General features: G+C 47.5%; 1 protein-coding gene across 2 annotated transcripts in view; it reads right to left on the reverse strand.

The window, feature by feature from the left end:
- DOCK11 (dedicator of cytokinesis 11) overlaps positions 1-21798 on the reverse strand; it is a 193665-nt gene extending 171867 nt beyond the window's left edge. For both annotated transcript variants that reach the window (XM_060291970.1, XM_060291969.1), the window contains exon 1: positions 21609-21798. In XM_060291970.1, coding sequence (XP_060147953.1) covers positions 21609-21710 — 102 coding nt within the window. In that variant the 5' untranslated portion in view covers positions 21711-21798. The remainder of the gene's footprint in view (positions 1-21608) is intronic.
- Between the last annotated feature and the right edge of the window lie 1378 nt (positions 21799-23176).

Below are 23176 nucleotides of genomic sequence, written 5' to 3' on the forward strand. Positions count from 1 at the left end.
CATTCATTTAGCAAAGAATCAAATTAGAAGGATATCTGTAGGAAGGCCTCCACCTAGACATTCCAAAACAACTGTCTCAGAAATTTCATCTTTACTCTTAGGAAATCCTTTTTTGTACTTAAATCGTTAGGAAAAAAAAAAAAAACCTCAACTCCTTTAGCCTATGCTCACATGCTCTACCTTCAAAGCCATCACATTATGGGATGGCTGGGGTGAGAGAAAAGGTACGAGGGGAGGAAGAGAAGTAGCTCTTCTCTACCATTCTAACATTTATTGAAAGCTTGCTAAGCAGCAGGTGCTGTGCTAAACGCATTACACGTGTTATTTCATTCGCGCAATTATCCTGTGAGGTAGAAAATACTATCATTGCTCACACTTTATCAATGGGAAAACTGAGACTAAGGGAGGTTGGGCAGGGATGGTAGGCAGAATTCTATGATGCCCCCTAAGAGGTCTGCCCCCAGTCTACTCACCCTGTATAATTCCCTCCCCTTGATTGTAAGCCAGACCTGTGAATATTATGAGATATCACTCCCCTGATCAGGTTAGTAATAAATTGACTCCAAGGTCATCAAAGGGGAGATTATCCTGGGTGGGCCTGGCCTAATCGGGTGAACCCTGGGAGAGGAACTGGGCCCCTCCTGGAGAGGGAGATTCACCCACTGGTCTTAAAGGAGACAGAAGTGTTATGAGAGGTCCATGGGGCTAGACCTGAGGCTGTCCTCTAGGAACTGACAGCCACCCCCAGCTGCCAGCCAGCAAGAAAACGGGTCCAATCAGTCCTACAACCACAAGGAACTGAACTGTGCCAACCTGAAGGAGCTTGGAATAGGCCCCTGGGCTTCCAGATGAGATCACAGTCCTGCCAACACCTGTGAAACCCTGAGTAGAGACTCCAGCTGCGCCCTGCCCATACTTCTGACCCAGAGAAACTGAAATAAGAAGTGTGTGTTATTTTAAGCGGCTGAGTTTGTGGTCATTTGCTATAGAAAACTCATTCATTCAGGATTCAAAGCCAGGGCTGTTTAACTCTGGCATGAATGCTCTTAACCACTACAGTAGTTTCAGTAGCAGTTTCACAAATTCCTAACCATGTCTAATTCTTCAAAATGAGTAGAGACACCAATTTCTACTTAACAGTTATGGGTATGACCTTTTCCTCTTCTGATGCAGTGTGCAAGTTTTAAAAATGTTGTGACCACATTCTAGTACAGAAACACACATATTGATTTGAGATCTGGGAGAAGAATACACATTCAATAGAAAACTGCTCGAATGCAACATGATAACAGGTAAGCTGTGAAAACATAAGTAGACCGGAAATCGTAAGATTTCATTTACCAACGGCACCTTGTGGAAGCAGGCTGGGCTTTTTACAAGGGCTCCAGGCTGTGCTACTCGTGAGTACTTTCCTTCTGATCGTTGCGTAATCTGCAAGGTCTGTCATCCTGTGCCTCTGAAGAGATGACAACCCATTATCTCTTTCCAGACAGCCCAACTCCAAATTCACTGACTAGGAGAGGCCGGCGAATTCTCTGCTGGAGTGAGATCAAGTTAAAGAGAAACTCACAGAAGCATACACTGGAGTTGCTTCTTGGAGGGCATCAGTCAACAACACATGTTTCATGTTCTTTCACACACGAACACACCCAAACTACACATGGGGACAAAGCAGATGAATAATAATAGCTAACACTCATGTAGCCGATGCCAAGCGTTTACCACGAATTGTGTCATTTAGGCCTCCGGCTCACCTCATGAAGTAGGTATTATTATCACTGTCACTCCCATTTTATAGACCAAGAAACTGAGACTTATTTAGAAAGTTAAGTAACTTTCTCAACACTCTCCAACCAGAGTGGCGTTTCAACTCAGACGCTGACACCAGAGCTCACATTCTCAGTCAGACTGCTGTATCACCCGTACTTCTACTGCTCTTCAACTAGTTATTTCTTCCACCCTTCACAGGACCTAGCAACGAGCCTTCACATAGGAATGCTCCATAGATGTCTGCTGATAACGATAAAGAATGAGGCCAGCGCCGGAGGGACTAGGTAAGGCTTCCAGACCATTCATCACTGAGAGAAGATGGGTGCCAGTCTCACAGTAAGTGAACAGGATCATACTACTTAGAACTCCAAATATATGTTGACTCACCCTCTACAGGAAGATTTGATTCTGGCGCTAAGAGCATAAAAAGAAAAAAGAAAACCAACGCAGTTTTCCAGAGTTTAGTTCTCCCTTTTGGAAAAGTTTCTGTGACACATCTGGAAGCGATTTTCTAACACACTAGTTCCAATGAGTCATCTACAATATTAAGCAATGATTCCATAGGGGGAACCCTGATCATATCTTTCCATTAAGCAGCATCCACTGAGGTCAGTGCAAGGCAATGGCTGGCCCAGACTTGGACAACCTCACCCTCCACGGCCCCAATTTACATTGTCAAGAACATGGGTTTTAAGAGGTACGGGAATGCAATCTATCTCCCAGCACTAACACAAGACTTGTTCTAATACACTTAGTTTCCTTTCACTGGTCATGTGCAGAAGAAGGATCCAAAGGCTGCTTGAGGGGGAAGTAACCCTAAGTAAAGCTGGCAGAAGGAACGTTACGGAGCCATGTATAAACATGGGGCAGTCAGAAACGCAGGGGGTCAAGGTGGGCTCCCTGGGCAAAAGAATAAGACAACCCATGGTATATCGAATTCAGCTAGCGCGCAAGACTCTTAATGCCGCCAGCAAGAATTCCCCAAGGAATATTCTAGAAAGGACTCTCAATCCACCCCTTGCCCTTTCAGCCACATCCTAATATAGTGGCTCCAGCCATCAACTTTTAACCCACATCATATTGGTTTCCTAACATTTAAAACCTCTAGTATCGATGTTTAGAAGTATAACTTAAGTCCATTTCCCAGTGTCTTCTGACACTTGGATTTCTTTCAGGTTACAATGAAGGAATGAGTCATGTTCTTTCAGAGACTAAGGAGCCACTTACAAAGGCTATTTTAAATCTTTCAGGTGACACGGGTATTATTTAGTTCCCAGAAACAATAATTTACTAAATGGTTTCCTCAGGGCTGAAGGAGTTAATGCAACTTCCCAGAGCAATTCTTCTCTCGGGGGCACCAAAACAATCTGATTTTAAATGGCACAGGAATTGTATAAGCTTAAAGCATTAAATCCTACCTTACAAAAGACATAAATTAGCGGGTGTCCATTTGCATTACAAAAGGATTCTTTGCTTTGCCAAAGGGTTCCAATCAAATTTATTCAAAAATCAGATTCCCCCAATGTATGCTGAATGATTGGATCTGCACATGGGCTTCATTGAGCGAACACAGCTGTACCAAAGGCTGAATTTAATTACAGGTACCTCTTCACCATGACTTCAGTGGTTCTTACACCCATTTCATTGCCTCCAACGTCGTACAGTGAGGAGTTGACCTTACAATTTCTGACTCACAATTCCCCCACTCTAACAATAAAATCGCTTTGCTTTTTACCTAGTACTCTTGACCCAAAGTCTTCAAAGTATTCAATGCACATTTGTTAGTCCTCATAATTATGCCAAACAAGTTGGCAAGAAAGCTGGGAATGCCACCTTCCAAACCACCAGGCATGGGAAAAAAAAAAATAGCACCATTAACAGGCAAAACAAGTAAAGGTCCACATAAGCACAAAGAACTACGTTTAAGTTTATTTTTTTCCAAACATGAAATATTTCATGCATAGTATTTTTTTAAAATAGACTGTAATTTTTCAATCAGTTTTAGGTTCACAGCCAAATTCAAAGTACAGAGAGGGCTTCCCTGGTGGCGCAGTGGTTAAGAACCCACCTGCCAATGCAGGGGACATGGGTTCAAGGCCTGGTCCGGGCAGATCCCACATGCTGCAGAGCAACTAAGCCTGTGCACCACAACTACTGAGGCTGCACTCTAGAGCCCATCAGCCACAACTACTGAAGCCCGTGCTCTCCAACAAGAGAAGCCACCGCAATGAGAAGCCCTCGCACCGCAACGAAGAGTAGCCCCTGCTCACCGCAACTAGAGAAAGCCCACCTGCAGCAACGAAGACCCAATACAGCCAAAAATTAATTAATTTTAAAAAATAAAAAAGAAAGTACAGAGAGTTGTTCCCATGTACCCCCGCCCACGTGCACAGCACAGCCTCCCCCATATCAACATCCCCCATCACAGAGATACATTTGTTACAAGCGATGAACCATCACTGACCCTCTTAATCACCCGAAGTCCAGAGCTTACACTAGGGTTCACTCTTGGTGCTGTACCTTCTATGGATTTTGACAAATATATAATAACACGTATCTCCCATCAGAGTATCATACAGAATAGTTTCACTGCTTTAAAATTCCTCTGTGTTCGCCCTATTCATGCCTCCCTCTCTGCTGCTTTTTAAGTTACGAAGAGAAAATATTCAAAACTCAGTTTAGGGCTTCCCTGGTGGCGCAGCGGTTGAGAGTCCGCCTGCTGATGCAGGGGACACGGGTTCGTGCCCCAGTCCAGGAGGATCCCACGTGCCGCGGAGCGGCTGGGCCCGTGAGCCATGGTCGCTGAGCCTGCACGTCCGGAGCCTGTGCTCCGCAACGGGAGAAGCCACAACAGTGAGAGGCCTGCGTACCGCAAAAACAAACAAACAAACAAACAAAAAAACCCCTCAGTTTAAATACAACAGATCAATTTTCATATATCAGTTTTATATTATGATGAGAGTGGGTGCTGGAGAGAAAACGGAGGAAGAAATGTGGTGGGGAAAAGACAAGCCAGAAGGACAAAGGCAACGAAAAAGAAATGAACTCAAGGATGTACATGCTGATGGGGAAAAAAAAGGGCACACAGTACAGAGGGGAAAAGAGACCCTGCTTACCAAGATCTGCAGCATAATCTAATTATCTGAAATGTCAGAGGCAAGACCTTCCATTTCATCCATAATTCCTAATTCATCCATAATTCTCCCATCCATTTGTTTTAAATCCACAAAAAATCTAAGATTATTTTTAAATAAAAGAACAAAGATAAGCAATTTCGAACTCAGGAAAATGGCAACCAGAAATCCTTGCAATATCGATGCATATCACCTATTAATTAGCTATACTTGAAATTTAAGTCCCTCTTGTGATTGATCATATTAATGGCAGCAAAGGATGACTACAGTATCGACAACTAAGACACGTGCAAGAAAGATGAGACCAATTTTAATTTACATTTCAGAAACTTCAGGGTAGGCATTTCCACCTCTCAAAAACTGTGAAGATAATATGAAACATTACATAGATGTAGACATACAGGTACATATACTGTGTGTGAGTGTATATATATATATATATACATAAACCCTTTGAAACTTCACTTTATAGAGAACCCATTATGATCAAAATTGGAGGAATACTTCAGCAGATAGGAATGAAAAGCAAATGGGAATTGAAGTCTCTAATTTCTAGGCCATCCTCATTTTATTGATTCAAGACACAGAGAATGTGAGACATGCAAAGCAACGGGCAAGGAGCTGCAGGATTATAGGAGAAATTATTTTAATAATAACAGCACCAGGCTAATTACTGTACAGATACTATATGTCACATACATATGCATTCATATATATCAGAGAAATATAGCAAGCCTGAAAAGTAAGTGTGGCGCTTTTTCTGATTACAGAAATAATACATTTTAAAAACGGAAAATGTAAAGCAAGAATAAAATGTACTCATAATCCCACCACCCAGAGACACGCACTGTTAATATTCTATACACTCACATATATTATAAACACAGGCATTCCCTTTGAGAATGTTTTCTTTGAATATAACAATAATACTAACAGCTAACATTTATTCAGCACTTCCTATGTTCCAGGCATTATTCTAAGTGTATTACTGTATTACTTTACTCAGTCCTTACATCAACCTTGTGAAGTCGGTACTATCTATCGTCATCTCCATTTTACAGATGGGAAAACTGAGGCAGAGAGTAGTTAAGTAACTAAAGTCACATATATCACATAAGCATTATTTTACAAAAACACGATCATACTTTGCACGGTGTTTCATAACCTAAACTTTTTCCCATGTCAATAATTAATACAGATGTCATTTTAATGACTGCATGGTTTTCTGGTGTATGGATGTACATTTCTCCCAATCCCTTACTTTTGAACATTCAGGTTGTTTGAGCTTGGGGAGGGGGGCGGTTGTTGTTTCGCTATTATAAACCACTTGGCAAGGCCCACTGAGGTTGATATTAGCTCCATTTTACAGATGAGCACAAGGAGGTTCCACAAAGTTAAATAGCCTGTCCAAGGTTACAGAGAGGGTCAGTGGAATCACTGGGCCTTTCTGGCACTCTGATGCCTATGCATTAGCTCCTTCTACTCTCCTGCCCACTCCTTAAGGCATTTACATGCTAATGGATGAGAGAAGTTGTCAACCATAGTTCTGAGGCAGAATGAAATCAATCCTCTGTAAAACTGGAGAACTGGAATGGTAGGCTGAAAAATGCCCCCCGCCAAGGTATGTCCCCATCCTAATGCCTGGAACCTGCAAATGATACCTTATGGCAAAAGGGTCTTTAACATGGGATCGAGTTCATAAGGGTCTCAAGATGAAGAGATCATCCTGGATTATCGAGGTGGGCCCTAAATGCCATCACATATGTCCTTATAAGAAAAAGGCAGAGGGAGATTTGACACGACCAAATAGCGGGCCATGCGACTCACAGAGGCAGAGACTAGAGTGATGCAGCCACAAGCCAGGGAATGCTGGCAGCGACCAGAGCTGAGAGAGGCAAGGAACGGAACTTGCCCTAAATTCTCCAGAGGGAATGTGGCCCACTGATACTGATTTTGCACTTCCGGCCTCCAGAACTATAAGAGAATCAATTCGTGGTTTTTAAGCCACCGAGTTGGTGGTCATTTTTTATGATAGTCACAGGAAAGCAATACAAGTAGCAGGAGGCTATGGGCCTATAGAAGGAGCAACTTGCTCCAAATGTGGGGGGCGGGGAGGGATGGCCATTTGACCTAAGCCCTGCAGGACAGATAGGGTTCCCTTTAGCAGGGAAGGGGCTGGAAGGGCTTTCTAGGAAGAGGAGTCAGCACGTGCGAAGGCATGGAGATGAGAAAGTTTAGAGTGTGTTTGGGGAGCAGTAATGGTCCAGCACAGCTAGAGTACAGGTGACAGGAAGGAATGTGGTGGGAGAAGAGAATTCAAAAATGGGATGGGCCTTCCTGGTGGACAGGAAGGAACAGGAAGGCCTGCTAGGAAATCTGGGTGCTCATTTCCAGTAATGTGGAGCCAGTGCAGATAGAATTGGTATTTTTATGGGTTTGGGGATTTTGTGATTTTCCCTCATCCTTTCCTGAGAGGCAGCAGAATGGTGGGTCAGTTCCTAGCTATTTCAAGACAATAACTGCTTTGCTTACTGTCAAGATGGTCCACTCTGATATGTCATACCCCTAGGGACATGTGGACAAGACTGTGCCTAAATGATTTCTCCAGGGTGGGGCAAGAACCGTGACAGTGAGGTAGATCTATTCCATTCCACCTGGTGTCAACTGGGAGGCCGCTCGTGCCCCCCAGGAGACCCTCTGAAATGTCCCTGGTTGCTCTGAAATGTGCACGGCCTCTGCCAACTCATCACCCCAAGAAAGCAAAATCCTCCATTAAATTGAGCCGCAGGAACTTTGCTTGTCTCTCATGAGGAAGGTTTCACTTTTGAAAGGTCTACTAAGCCAAAGGCCACTCGTTCCCAATAAAACCCAGCAAAGACACACACACACACACACACACACACACACACAGTGGTGTATACCGGGCTCTGGAGTGGTAATTATATCATTTCTTCAACTCTTCATTCTTATTCCATACTTCCGCAGACAGAATCTCCGCTTCTCTTAGTTGGAACTAAATACAAAGCCAGGACATTTTAGGGGACAACCTTGCCAGATGTGTAGCTCCACAACATTCCCTTAGCATCCAGGCCATTGGATTTCCAGAAAAGGCACCCAGCCATCACTAGCTCAGGCCTCTGGAATTTTCCATCCTTGTCTAAAGAAAAGGTTAAAAACAATAAACACAGTGACGGCCCTGTCCCCCAGAGAACACTTTATGACCAAACACAGAGGAGAGAGGGAAGGAAGAGGTGAGAAAAAGATGAGAAGGGGTGAGTGAGAGAGTGCCCACCGTGGAAGGAAGTTTCCACAGCACAAATATGTAGAAGCTTTTCCTGGAAGGTCACAGTGCAGAGAGGTGAGGGCCGCCAGGGGCAGCAGTTGAAAGACCAGAATGAGGGGAGAACAGTCAGGGGTCAGTGGAAGGTGGAAAGAGAAAGAAAGAAATTTGGTCGGGAGAGCGCAAAGTCAGCTAAAGGAACCCTGCCCCCGTGGGCGCCTCGCTCAGAGCAGGTCTCAAGGCCTCGGAGGGGCAGCCTCCACGGCCCCCATTCCTGTCTAGCAGGGTTTGCTGCCTTGAGAAATACGGATCTGGAATAGGTGTGAACTGTTGCCCTTCTTCTACCGGAAGATGGAGGAAGTGAGGGCCAGCCAACCCTTGACTCCCAAAAGGAATCTGGCCTCTACAGGTTTCCGGTGGTCCCAAGTCTTAAACCCCCAAGTTGGAGAATTAGGTTCCAACTAACACATACGGTGGAGAACTACATAGAAGTGTCCTCCACATTCCTTAACTAATTAATTTGGGGTCTTGAATTACGCGAGTTGACAGGGTGCACCACCCCACACAAAACTGTTCCACTTACCTGGCACAATTTCCACAGGGGTGGATTTCTTCCTGTCTGAATCTAAAACTATACTGCTCCCCTCATTAAATATTGTTAATATTTTCATCTCTGGTCTCTTGGTCTATTATAATGAGGGGGAAAAAATCCCTTCCTTCCATCTTAACTTATTTTTATCCTTTAGTTTCCTCAGATTAAGTCCTTGTCTTCCCTTCCCCCACCCCACCCCCATCCTTGCCCTAAGTAGAGCCCATGTATTAAAATCAGTAGAAATAGATTCTCTGCTTCAATTCAAGCAACAGTTCTAAAAGCATTTCCCTTGGGATTTTAGCATGCCCAAAAGGAACGTATTTCTCTTTTCCTTCAGCTAAGACAGCTTGCTATCTCCCTCCCATATCTATCTCTATCTCTCTCTCTCTATCTCTCTCTCTCTCTCCCTCCCTCCCTCCCTCCCTCTCTCTCTCTCTCTCTCTCTCTCTCTTCTAGCTCACTCTCAAACACATTTGCTTTCTAGTTTCTTCTGGTACACACCACACTCCCAGATGTTCCAGAGTCCTGAGGCATCAACTGTGTCACGAAGGTCACTGATCCAATGCCTACTATCCCTACGCCATGAAGTTCAGATGAGGGCCAGTGAAAAAGGAAAAACCTCAAACCAGAAAGCAGTAACTCAGTAAAATAATATGAAATAAACTATAACAAAATAAGCCAGGTTGAAGGGCAAGAGCCTATAACATAAAGAAAATGAACATCACTTTCTAAAGAAGATTTAAATAGGATTACAGTTAATACCTTTTCACATCCTAGAGATTAGTAGTATCTAAATACATTAGAAAAAATTTGAAGATAATTCCACTGCAAACATCTGAATTTTTTAACTGAGTTGGCTTATAAGGAGAATTGGAACTATTTTCCTATTGAGGAGAAAAGAAAGGAAGACTGGAACAGGAGACAGTGAAGATGGTTAATGTATATTTTGTCGGTACAGATTTTTAAACAAAATCTGGGGGTTTCCCAACCTTTTACAAAATGTTTTTCAGTACATTTCAGCCAATTATCCAAAGGTCTGGAAAAAGATACGCCTGGCCTCGGAGAAATATAGCCATGGCCAATTAGAAGTGATGTAAAAATAGAAAATGCAACCCACATCGATGATAGAGTGCTTCTTCAGGGCAGTAGGCTCTGTGCCATCAGCTTATCATGGATATTGTCATGGCCAGCGTGAGGAGGGCTGGTGCAAATGTGATCAGCCAGCAAGCTTTTGTGGTGTGTGTCTCTAAGATGGCAGTGCCTGGACTTGGTGAATGAGACAGGAAGTTTCAATTTCTCTCTCAATTGAAAACATCGTGAAGACTGAAGGAATCAGAGAGCTTTTCCAGTCCTTCTCTCTGCTTCTTGAATCATGTGTTTTAGAAACCCATTTCTGGGAAAGGGTCTGCCAATTACCTTGAAAATGCAGGAGGGCCATGCCCAGTCTAACCTGACCTTCAGGATGCGTGAAGTGTCTCTCACACAGGACACATGAGAGGTGTCTTGGGGCGTGTCAGCCAAAGAGTTATCCTCCCTGATGTGAAACCATCCTTTTCTCTTTTCAATACACACACCCACCCCCTTACCTCTTTACTCTTTAGCTGAGGGTGGAAAATTCCATAGGCCTGAACTGGCTAAGTGCCTGCCAAGTGTCTGGCCAGCTTGTATCTTGAAACACCTCAAGTCTGAAAGCAGTGCCCACTTACAAGAACTCCAGACTGAGGGACTTTTGTGTGGGAAAAATTTTTTTTAATCATGAAGAATTTAAGAAAACATCCAAATTGAAATTGCAGACTGCAAACCTATATTGCTTTCTTTCAGCCAAAAGTCTCAAAAGGGTTTGTGCTTTCTCATTCTTATTCTGCGAAGGCTTTTGCACCTGGCTCACAGTTTGCCCGTCTATCAGCCCCGTGTTCCTCCTCCACCACAAGGTCAGTATCCATGCTGGAAACCCATGTGACCCTAGAATTCCACCATTCCTCAACCTCCAGCAATGGTTTCCCAAAGCTGTCCGCTTCTTAATCCCTGGAATTTGTGACTACGTTATATTACATAGCAAAGGGATTTTGCAGATGTAATCAAGTTAAGGATTTTGAGATGGAGAGATTATCCTAACTAATTATCCTGGTGGGACCAAGGTAATCAATCATAAGAGTCCTTCTAAGTGAGGGAGGGAGGAAGGAAAGAAGGCAGGCAGAAGAGTCAGAATCAGAGAAGGAGATGTGATGACATAAGCAGTATCAGTATGATACGATGTGAGAAAGACTTGACCAGACATTGCTGGCTTGAAGATGGAGGAAGGGGCCACAAGCCAAGGAATGCAGGCAGCCTCTAGAAGCTGTAAGATGCACGGTAACAGATTCTCCCCTAGAGCTTCTGGGAGGGAGTGAGGACTTACAGACACCTTGGCGTTAGCCCACTTAAAACCGTTTCAGACTTCCAACCTCCAGAACTGTGAGTTTAGTAAATCTGTATTGTTTTGAGACACTAAGTTTGCGGCAACGTGTTGTAGCGGCCATAGGAAACTAACAGGCCATGCATCCAGTGCAACTCTCAGCAGGGTCACTGCTGGGACTCCTCATCTCAAGTACTCTGCCTTTTCTGAGTTCTCTAAGCAGACACCCAGCGTGCTAAGCTCAAGCTATTGTGCAGTCATGGTGAGTGCAGGACAGTCCTCCTCGGGACCGGCAACAAGACGAGAACTCTCCTAGAGGGGCTGCGCAATTGGCCGGCAAACCAAGGCAGAGGGTTAGATATGGGGTAGCGGGTGGGGACGAGAAAGAAGATAAAACCCAGTGACCGGAAATGGATTTTACAGACCGGGCAGAACCAGTAGCCTAGGGGACTTAAGGCCCAGATCCGCAGCTCTGAATACGAGTCTTCTGATGCCCCCTTGCTTAGGCCCTGACTAGTCTCTGGGCCTGGGGCGGTGCCGGGCTGGCAGGGGACATCCGAGTCCACTCCACGCAGAGGAAGCAGGGGGAGGGAGCTGGGCCTCCATCGCAGAACTGAGGCGACAACAAAGCCCTATGGAATTCTCCTCCGGCTCTCCCGGTGAGAATTCTGCCAGACCCCGTTTCACTTCGTTTGGAAGGCGAAGACAGAGGCAGAGCTCCTCTGTAAGCAGTCACACAGGTCACTAGCAGTGGAGGAGCGATCCTCCCTTGGGGTCAGGTTAGCAGGGAGAACCTTCTTTGCTCCACAAGCAATAGAGCATGATCTAAACACTCTTCTGGCCAGAAGGAGAGCTGCGGGCGCCTATGAGCTTTCAAATAACCATTTTGTTCAATTTTCGCCAACAGTTCATTGAGAGCCCTCCCGGATTTAAGTGCTTTCTTGGTGGTAAGTTAGGCAACTCAGAATGTGGTATTCCCTCCTCCTGGTCTCTAGGAAACCATTTAACGGGCCGAAGCCTTCGGAACTTGTTAACCTATGAAAATAAACTGGTTTTGCCAACCACACTGTTCCACTCACGCCATGAACATTGACAACAGGTTCTGTAAGACATAAAGTTGGCAGTTTCTCAAGTGGGAAAGCTACACGGCTAATATAAAAGGCATGGAGAGAAATATATATGTTGTTATTTTTGGACGGCACTAACCTGCTTGAAAAAAAATCATAAAAACAGTTCCCTGAAAATGATCCCAGGTACCTTGGCACAGCCAGTGTCCTGGAGAATTTTTTCCCCCATATAGCTAGTCAAATAGCAAAGAAAGGAAGGACGGCCAATTGCAAACAGTTCTCAAAGTCCTTAGGCTGACTTTGGCAAGGAAAAATCTATACGGATCTTGCCCACATTTCTCAATAACAACCCCACCCCTCTTCATTTTTTTTTTTCTGTCCTCACCTCCTACTTTCCCACTACAGAGACCTAAGCTTGTTCAGAAATAAACACTGTTTCCCAACAGGAGGAGATCATCACCAAAACCACACAAAGAGAGCTTCCTCCACCCTTTCTATTGTGGAATCTGGCCCAGGAGCTAGTGCTTCTTTACCTGATTATGCCAAAGAAATTGAGACACCCGGAGTTCATTACCTGTTCTGTCATTTAGCAAACCTGGGTGGCCTACAGCCTTGCCTCGCTTGAAACCATGCCTCTGTTTCCCCACTGAAGGGAGACAGGTGATGACAATGCAGGATGTGTTTCACAGTGACCTGGAAGAACATGCGAGGTCAGAGGCATAACAGCATTTTTGACTCATCATAAGATCGGGGCTATAAAAATACAAGGTCTAATACATCAACTATTTCGTACAAAGGCATTCCCCAGCCTCCTGACACACTTCGCTGAAGCACTTCAAATAAAGATGTTCTGTCTCAGAGGCTTAGAAGAACATTTGACTTCTTAGTTAAATCTCACCCAGTCAAATCTTTTAGTCACTACGGAAAGCAACGGGAGGGGAGAGCTGAAGTATCAGAATACCTTCAAACATTTCTCTGCAGCTTGAAACATATACAGTCCAACGTTAAGCTGTCGAGAAAGGCCAAAATACAACTTCCTGTCAACGACAAACTCGATGAGCAATAAAAATAAGGTGGTAAAGAATGGCAGGAAATCATTAATAGCAAATTTTGGCGTGATTGTGCGACGCTGTGCGTAGATAGTAGGTCAACCTCATGTCCCTGGAACAGTTGGCGTATTTTCCACGGTATTGACTACGCCGGAAACCTGCACGTACTATTCCTAATTGGACTCATCCTGCTACCACAAAACCAGGATAGCTGGGCAGAAAAGTATATTGATTTCTTAGAAGACCTGTAAGCTTAAAATGTTCCCACTAAAATACATGTTTCCAAAATACATCTTTAAAAGGGCACTTGAATGTCAACGGTCATTTGATTCTTTTTAAAGTAAGGATTAATGAGTAAAAGGCATGTCAATAAAGTTTTGAGAGGGAAAGGAAAGAGCGTTCAAGTTCTAGTCTTCCATACAGAGCCCCATGGTCCTCTATCCATGCTTTTGGAGAAACCGCGCTGAACAGACTGTCGTAAGTTCCCCAGACCAGAGGACCTCCTCCCGGGCACAGGATGGGGTGTTCCTCCCCACTAGACGACCAGTCTTCCCACCCACTCATCTGACTAGTCTGAAGGCAAGAACTGCCAAAGACCCAGAGCCCTAGCTCACATCCACTGGGCTCTTCGATATGATCCGGTCCGCCTGGGAATGGCTGCTCCCAGGACCTCATGGGCAGCCAGCTTAGTCTGCCAAGAAGGGTATGATTCTCGGCTCAGCCATGTATGGGGCTCACCCTTTGGGGCATGATCTGCAGCAGGGAAATAAAAAAGCAAGGGTACCTGCTTCCCTTCTACCCGTCTACTTTTGTTGGTTGATGTGTCACACATACACAAAAGACTTCTGCACACCATCAAGCCCGGGAATAAGCGTGCGAGCCAACAGCTGTCCAGTGCCTTCCACGTGCCAAGCCCCGGTCCCCAGTGCTTTGCATGCAACTCATGGAAGCCTTTCCGCAAACCCAAACCCACCAGAGGGTTATCGAGGCACAGAAGGCGAAATAACTGGCCCAAGGTCACCCAAGTTAGTAAGCGGCTGAGCTGGACTTTGAACCCGGGCAGTGAGTTTCCAGAAACTAGTGTGCCCTACTAAGCACGAGTCACAGGCAACGGAGCTGAATGAGACTGTCCCTTTGCCCCAGTTCCTGCTCTGGGAGCCTCCAGGGTGTGGCCCTGCAAGAATCGGAAAGGCATCTGGCTCTGGGTTGATATAAGCGACAGGTCAATGTTACCCATGAACCCCTCTGCACTCCTGACAAAAGCGAAAAGAAACTAAGATATCTAAATCCCAAACAGAGATGTATCATAAAACTACCATTAGGATTTACAGAAAAGGGGAAACAGCTCTCGTGCTTTCTCCCGCCTGTGGTTTCTGGCCTTCCCTCTGTGTTTTAAAAAAAAAAAAAAAAAAAGGAAGAAAAGAAAACAAACAAAAAAACTAATAATTTTTCAACATGCCTACTGATCATTTTATGTCTCAGAAGAAAGCAAAAGCAGGGAGGTGAATGACTCCTCTGAACGGAATTCCCGCAAACAAGCCCGGGGGGCGGGGCGGCTCCCGAGGTGGGGTCTGGGAAGGCAGCAAGCGCTCCGCTCCGGCAGCCCACAGACGTCAGGTCAAGGAATGTCAAGGGGAGTTACACATGTACACTGGATGTGAATTTCTCAGTGTCAGGCGCTGCCATTTACTTTCCCCATTCCCATAAAAAAAAAAAAAAAAAAAAAAAGGTCTCTGTAGCCCAGTAAATGAGGGAAATGCCAAAGGCCTCACTTAACACTGTTGAACCCAGAAAGGACCAACGTCTTGAAACGTTAAGGACCACAAAAAAGACCATGAGGGGGCGGCGGCCGGGCAGAAATGATGTAACTAACTGAAGATAGAAGCAGCACCAATCACTAGACTCCTGCCGCTTCCATCGTCTCTATTTCACTCATCTGCATACATCCCATCTCCCTTCCAGGCTTGTGAGTCCCTCAAGGGCAGGAAACACGCTAGCCAGCCTCTTCAGGCACCTGGGGAAGGAGGCTGGTCAGGCTGAACCCTGGGACGGGAAGCTGCCCAGGGGGTGACCTAACTTCCCATGAAGCCTGCCTGGGGAGGCCGTTCCTCAGCGCCCCCCCCCGCCCCGCCCTGCCTCCCACTTCCCTAACGACCCCCAAAGGTGCAAAGCTCTTCAATCAGCTAATCTCGCCTCCCCTGCCCGGCTGCTCAGCCCTGGTTCTTCCGCCCCTTCCTGATCCCATCTGGAACACTTTCTTCTCTGCCCTCGAGAACCCTAGTCTTTTGCCAAAACACAACACTAGAGGCTCAGCCTTTCCCCAGGATGTTCTCTCCACCGCCTTAACTGTAAAATGGCTTTGCCCTGACGACCCTCTCTAGAAGAGGCCACTCATTTGCTTCTCCCTTCCCCTCTCGTGGAACACACTGACCCTCCTGGTCACCTGGGCTGACAACCTCAATCATCTTGACTCCACCTCCCCCCCCTTCCTCCCACTTCTTCCTTCCCCCCCTCTACTCCCCCTTCAAGGATCACTAAATCCTGCTGCTTTTATCACTTCTCCTACTTCTTCCACCTTATCTCCATTGTCACTGCCTCAGCTAAGCCACTGCTGTCCCTCTCCAGAGCCATGCAGCTATATTTCACCCAGTTACCTGGTCTCCAGGCACCCAACACCTGCTCCATCCTATATATTGTTTCCATGTGTTTCCCGCTGTGAGAGGCACTGGGAATAGACAGGAACACACAGCCCCTGCCTTCTTGGTTCATATTCAGAATGGGTATGAAATATTGCCCCCTTCTTCACTGTAATCTGTGATAGACCCTTCTAGAATGCTTTTTTTTTTTTACTAGATCTCTCCTAAACTTTTATGAATCACTTATACATCAGACGCTTTCCAAATATTACCTTCTTCGACCCCCACGAGAACTCCACAAGGTCAGTACAACTATTTATTATCCCCATTTCACAGATGAGGAAAACATGATCTCGCTACTCGCTTCGGTTCACAATGCAAGCCGGGGACAGAGGGCAGAGTCAAGCCCAGGCCTGACTCTTGAGCCTGGGCTCTGGCTCCCACATTTTAAGGAGGACACTGAAACCTTGGAAAGGAGCCCAAACAAGATGATCGTGATGGTGAAGCATCTCGAAACCAAGTCACATGAGGAAGGAAGGAAAGAAATGAAGGCTCTTTGGCTTTGGGAAGAGTGCATTTTAAAATGCCATGGTGGCTGTCTCCAAATATTTGAAGGGTTGCCATGTGAAAGAGGAAGCAAACATCTTCTGTGCGGCTCCAAATGGCAGAGCGAGGCCTAGCCTAGTGGTGGAACTTACAGAGAGCAAATTTCAGCGCAAGAGCCGTTTCTAACCCAGCCCTCTAACGGGCGGAGAGCGTTTAAGGAGAAGCTAGGCAACATTTGTCAGGGCCGGTACGGGGGACATTCCTGCCTTGAGTAGGCAAGTGGTCTATATCTGCGTTTCTGTGCACATCAAAGTCACCTTGGGTTGTTTTTAAAAATACACATGCCTGGCCCCAGCCCAGACTTATCGAAACAGAATCTTAGGGGTAGAGACCGTTAGTGTGAGAATTACAAACCAGGAAATAAGTCTGTACGAAGGTTCACTCAAATCCTCAAAAGAAGAAATACAGATGGCTAATCAACATATGCCAACCTGGTCAACTTCAAGACTAATGAGAGGAATGCAAATTAGAACGGTGATATGCCGTTTACTGCCTACCAGATTGCAAAGGTTAAAAAGTACTAATTACCGGTGTTGCCATGGGAGGGGGCAAAAGGAACACTCACACTTTCTGGTGACGGAAGGGCCAATGTCAATAACTTTCTGCAGAGCAATTTAACAGCAGGTTTAAAGGAAATGTTAATGCTAAAAATGTGTCTAACGTTTGAGCAAAGCAATTCCAATGCTAGAAATTTATCCTAGAGGGACAATCTAGCATATTTGAAAATGCCTGCTCAAAGATGTTCATTCAAATTCATGTTTATACCAGAGCTGTCCTGAGGAACTTCCTGCAGTGGTGGAAATGCTGTCTCTGGGCTGTCCTATGCGGGCCAGCCACTAGGCACACGTGGTTCTTGAGCATTTGTGGCAAGGGCAATTTAGGAGCTGATTTTTAAAGTTTTTAAACTAATTTTAGTTTTTTAATGAATTCAAACGTAAATAGCCACAGGTGGCTAGTAGCTACTGTACTGGAGAGCTCATGTTTCTAACTCCTCAGAATTAGAACTTCTCAAGACATCAAACAGTAAAGGATGATTAACCTACGGTCCACCCACAGTGGAACTTCTGGCAGTCGTTAAACACGATTATGTAGATTTGTATCGCTGATGTGAAGAAATGTTCATAAGATACGGGTAAGTGACATAATTATTTACAGGTTTGTATGATAAATTTGTTTAACGTGCTCGGCTTGGAAAACAAATTCTATCCAGTACTACTTCGTGCTTCAAAGAGGGTTGGGCAAGGAGGCCTCTCCGGCTTCACAGCAACCTCTGTACTGGGCTGGCTGACAGATCCTTCCTTCTCCAAACCTGGAGGAGCCAACGGGGGAGCAGTAAGACCATTTCGTGCTTACTCGCCCACACTCTGGGTCAGTGCATGCAGAGCCCAGCTAAGTCTCTGAACTGCAGACTCGCGGGCAAAGCCCGTTGCAACTGGCTTTATTCTACCGTGTAAGTTGTTTTGTCCTCGATTAAGTACTTTCCACAAATTCCCCTGGGAAGAGGGAGTAGGGGAGCTGATTCATTTTCAGGCCTTCCCTAAATGCAAACCTAAGGAACACTCCTTGCAGAGGTGGTAGTGTTGGGGGGGGGGTGTCAACAGCTGCAGACCCTTTTCAGCCATTCTCAGCTCTTGGAGAGCTTTCCTCCACTGGCTTTGTTATATGCCATCTGGCCAGGCGCCAGCCAGGGCACCGTGCATGCATCGCCCTGCCTCAAGGGGCTACAACCCGTAATATCTAGCAACTCTTTCCTGATCCTTTGGCACACGAGGAATTGAAAGTAAATTCAGCGGCAGCAAGTCAACAGTATTTAAACACCTACTAGGCGACCTTCCCAGGCAGACACAGGGACTCCTCCCGAGGGCAGCCAGAATACAACAGGTTTCTCAAATGCCTTTGTTCCCCCAGAGGCACAAAGAGCTACATCCTGAATTATAACAAAAACTGCGTTGAAACGCTGCATTTTAAAATGTGTATATATGTAAACACTTCTCAGTTAATCACACACGCTCTCAGGTTATAATATTCCTCCCCAAGTCTCTCTTGAGAAATCTCTGCCAGTGGTTAATTCTGTAATTATCCCTTTGCCTGGGTTAAAACTGTCTTTCATTTAAAAAAAAAATGCAGCAACAAAACGGTCTCTCTTTCTCTATCTGCTTCATTATATAGTTAATAGATTTGAGGAAGTACTGATAACTGAATGAAGGTTTGAATACACAACTACATGCTATATATAGCCCAGGCCTTCTGAATTTTTCAAACAGTGAACAAAACTGAATGATGTTAGCAACATGCCAAAAAGGGTATAACTGTTAAAAAAGAAACCACCTAAACAGGAAATTCTGTATATTTGTTCAGCTTGGTGGGTTTTCCAAGTTCTAGTGAAAGATACACCACAGGAAAGCTTGCTCTGCGGCAGGAATGACTCCATATTGAAATCTAATGAAAATGCGACTCCATGTTGAAGCCCTAACTTGAATGTCGTGGGTTGACAGCAGCAAGTGTAAATCCTACCTCAGCTGTCCCTCATAAACATTTTGGGTCTTAAATCAGAAAAGAATCAGACGTTGTGATGGCAGCTGCAATGTGGTCCACTCGCTCTCCAGCCACCCATGGCTTTGCTAACTTTGGTTAACGAGCTCTTGGTGTCAGAAAAGCAGGGGCCAAGAAAGAGAGCCATTTAGGAGAGTACACTCCATTTAAGACTCTTTCCTTATCTCTTAATTGACTGAACTGCTTCAAAACAGCATTCACTAAGGTGCTATGAATAAGCTAAAACTGATTTACGTACATAATCTGGGTGTCCTCTTGACAAACACATACACAGACCCAACCCCGGCTGGAACTAACAGAAACAAATGAAGATAAAGTCATCACACTCATTCATAATTTTAGGGCATCTAGGATTGTGCCTTGCACGTTGCAGGGGCTCAACAGATATAGATTTAGATTCCTAGAATCAGTTCTCCCCACCTCCCAATATCTCAGTGTGGCCCACATACCAGAGTAGTAAATAAATATCATTCCTGTGCCTTGCCCGGTAAAAAAATCTGTGGCCTTGGTCCCAAGTAAGCTAGGTTGGCGGTATCTCTCAGAAGAGTCTCCTCCCACTAACAGGTTTTTGTGCCAGAGTCAATGGTTAGGAAGGCACCTGTGTTACCCCCAATTCTTTTTCAAACCCAAAACCCTGGACAAGAATGCTACTGTCAACTTTACGTTGCTGGGGGTGGCAGGTCAAACGCCGGTCAAATCCCAGCGGAGGTTTGCTGAGTCCCATTTATTCTCTTGAGACCATCTGTCCAATTCACAGGCTCCCTTCACACGATGTGGTAGAGGGCCAGCCAGCCCTGCTTAAGCGAGGTTTTCTTTCTTCCTGAATTTAGGAAAGCGTTTCCTATGCTAGGGAGACTGAATCACTTGTTAACAATCACCCGAGATGAGAGCCCTGGTATAAATTCCCTACCCACAGCTTGCCTTCCTCTCTTAACTGGCTGTGATGACAATCGAGGTCCCAATCTAACCCCAACAGGACCTCATTCTAAAATCAGTGAGACACACAATAGGCCAAGTCCATTAAAACAACATTAAAGGTCTGGCTTTTTAGCTCTGCTAAACAGCAGGATTAAACTTCCAAGGGTCCAGCTACGATAGAGAGATTTCTTTAAAGTCATTTGGCTTTGCACAGTGGTAGCTATTAGGGATCAGATCTTTATCTCAAAGGTACATATTTTTACCTTTGATCCTCCTCCAGAACTCCCACTAATGTCAACTTTCTCCACTGTTGGGATCAGGCCCCTGGCCTCCCTTTAATGTTGGTTTTATCGCAGATTCTACAAGATCAACAGAAAAATTACAAGGAAAAGCTGTGAAGTTCCCTTCCGATGATAAGTTGTTTTAACAAAAAGAGCTCACTCTTAATGGTGAAATTTAAACACAGCAAACGACTCGCTGTAAGGTAGAGAGCATGGAGAGAGACAAAAACGAACAAACAAAAAACCAAAGCAACAAAACAAATGCTAATTAACCAGTCTGATTGCTTATTTAGGTTTTGACTACTGGTCCAGGAAATTGGCAACGAGTGTCTTGAAAACAGGAGAAGGGGAAAGTGCTCGTTAGTACCCTCCGCTGCGCTCCAGAGTCAGACAATCCGAATGAGGCTGAGGGTGCGATGGAAAGGCTCCCAGGAGGTCAGCGCGCTTTCCAATGCCCATCCCCCAGCCGTGAGCGGTGGGGCTCTGAGCCCAGGTCCTCCATCCCTGGACTGGCGCACACCGTCTTCCCCCAAACCCCCATGGCCCCATCTCCTGCCTCCGGAGCGCTCTCGGGTCGCAGGGGACACCCTCGCCCTGCGGCTGCAGACCCCGCGCCCACACGCCCCGGAAACCCGTTGTCTCCAACCCCCCCCCCCCTGCAGCAGCAGCGGCGGCAGCAGCGGCGGCGGCGGCAGCAGCACCCCTTCTTACACCCATCACCACCCTCTCCCCAGTAGCAGGAGGAAGTCGCTGTGCTTCCTCTGTTCTCACCGCCCGCCGGAGCTTGGGCGCCCGGGGCTTTTTGGGTGGGGTTCTTTTTTTGTGTACACGGTGTGTGTGTGTGTGTGTGTGTGTGTGTGTGTGTGTGTGTGTGTGTGCGCGCGCGCGAGTGCGTGTATGTGCAAAACGGACATCGCATCCTTCCGCCTAGGCTGCCTCAGGTGCGGGCAGCACGGACTCTGGATCACGTCGCGCCCGGGTCGCCGGCTCTTTGTGCTGGGTCTAGGGCAGCGCGGGGTCCGTTCTCGAACTCACACCCCCGGCCGGGGCCCCAGTTCCGAGCCCCCGACGGCCCGTCGGCGTCCAGCCCGTGCGGGGCAGCCGGGCAGCCGCGGCGCTGTCAGCGGGCGCCTGGGACTCGGACCCCGGCGAGCGGCGGCCGGGGCGAAAACTTACTGAAACGGAGAAAGAGCGCGGAGCGCACCGGCCGGCCGCCGCCGACGCCGTCCCCGTCCCGGCCCCACGCGTGCGCGCGCGCGCGGGAAGCCACCCAGTTGCTCTCGCCCGGAGCGCGTTCCCCAGGACGCCCCGTCCCCCGGCCACTCACCAGCACTACGGAGCCCCGCACGGCCTCCGACACGCTCTGTCGGAGCTCGGCCGCCGTGCCGGGCTTGCTGAGCCGCTTGGTGAATTTGCGCACTTCGGCCATGGCAGCGGCGGGAAGGTCTCGGCTGGCTTGCTCACTGCCCCGGGCCGGGGCGGCCGCGGCCGCTGCTGCTCCAAGTGTTTACACGCCGGCCGGCCACATCGCAGCTTGGCGGCGGCGCGTCTCCCGCTGCTCCTCCCTCCCGCCCTCCGCTGCCCCTCCCTCTTTCCCTCCTTCCCTTCCTTGCTCGCTCGCCGTCCGGCCCCACGGCGGCGGCCGCTCCCTCCCCCAGAGAGCCCGTGCTCCGTGCGCGAGCAGCCCGAGGAGGAGGGTGTGTCTGGCGAGGAAGGGCGTGTGGAGGGGGAGGGAGCATTGGAGGGGGAACGAGGGTCACGAGGGAAGAGGGGGGAAGTGGCAACCGCTCGGGCTCCGCCCGCAGCTGATATTGCTGGTGCAGCCGCCTCCGGGAGGGGAGGTCTGGTTGCTTCATTTTCGTTTGTGTGTATTTTGGGGCGGGGAGGGGGGAACGACACGAAATGTCTCCAAGTGTGCGGCGCGCTCTACCCCAGCGCTCCTTTCCCGCCCCGGAGGCTGCAGTGCCCGCAGGAGGGCTGGGGAACTCTCGCGCCCCGCCACCCCGCAAGCCCCCAGGACCGGGGCGGCGAGGGGCTGCGCGACAACGTGGAGCAGCCGCCTATTGTGTGCTCCGCCCGGGAGGGGTCGAGCCGATGTCGCTGTCGAAGGAGGGAGAGCGGGTTTTCCGGCCGGAGCGACTCGCTTGGGTCCTCTGCTGCCCACACCGTTTTCTTACCCATCGATCCTCCTCACGTGGGAGGGATCGGGGGGCAACCCCAGGAGGGAGCGGGCTTCTGGGACTGGTAACTTGCTGTGGGCGAGCCCACCCCTCCACCCCCAGCAGGGTAGGGGAGAGCTGGATGGTGGGCCCTGAGCCTGTGGCAGGTTGTCTAGTTCGGCAGAGACGGGGCGGGGGGGCGGGGGGAGGGTGGAGCGGGGCGGGGGCGGGTTTGGAAGGCCATTACCTGGAGTCTGGAGGATTTACCGGTCTTCTAGAAGCTTTTACACATCCTGCTATCGCCTCTCCATTTCCTACTCCTTTCCTTATCCTCTTCACCTTCCAAGAAATTGTTTCCCAAGAATCAAAGAACATCTTCTAACTAGATGTAAAATAAACGTGCTTAAGACAGAAATAAGGATGTGAATCTTGAAGTACTAGTGACCCTGTAAAACCTCCCCAAGTGCAAAGTGAGAGGCTCTGCTAACCGCGGGAATTTTCTGTCTGGTTACTTAATGTGTTAAGAGTTTGAAAATGGCCAAAAATTTCTGGGGAGCCATGCAGCCCTTCTAAGCGGGTTCCTACCACTGCCATGAGGGCACTTTGCCCACTTTCCCCCCCCCCCCCCCCCCGCTACGCGGGCCTCTCACTGTTGTGGCCTCTCCCGTTGCGGAGCACAGGCTCCGGACGCGCAGGCTCAGCGGCCATGGCTCACGGGCCCAGCCGCTCCGCGGCA

Source organism: Globicephala melas, chromosome X (assembly GCF_963455315.2).
Source record: "Globicephala melas chromosome X, mGloMel1.2, whole genome shotgun sequence".
In the NCBI taxonomy this organism is placed as follows: domain Eukaryota; kingdom Metazoa; phylum Chordata; class Mammalia; order Artiodactyla; family Delphinidae; genus Globicephala; species Globicephala melas.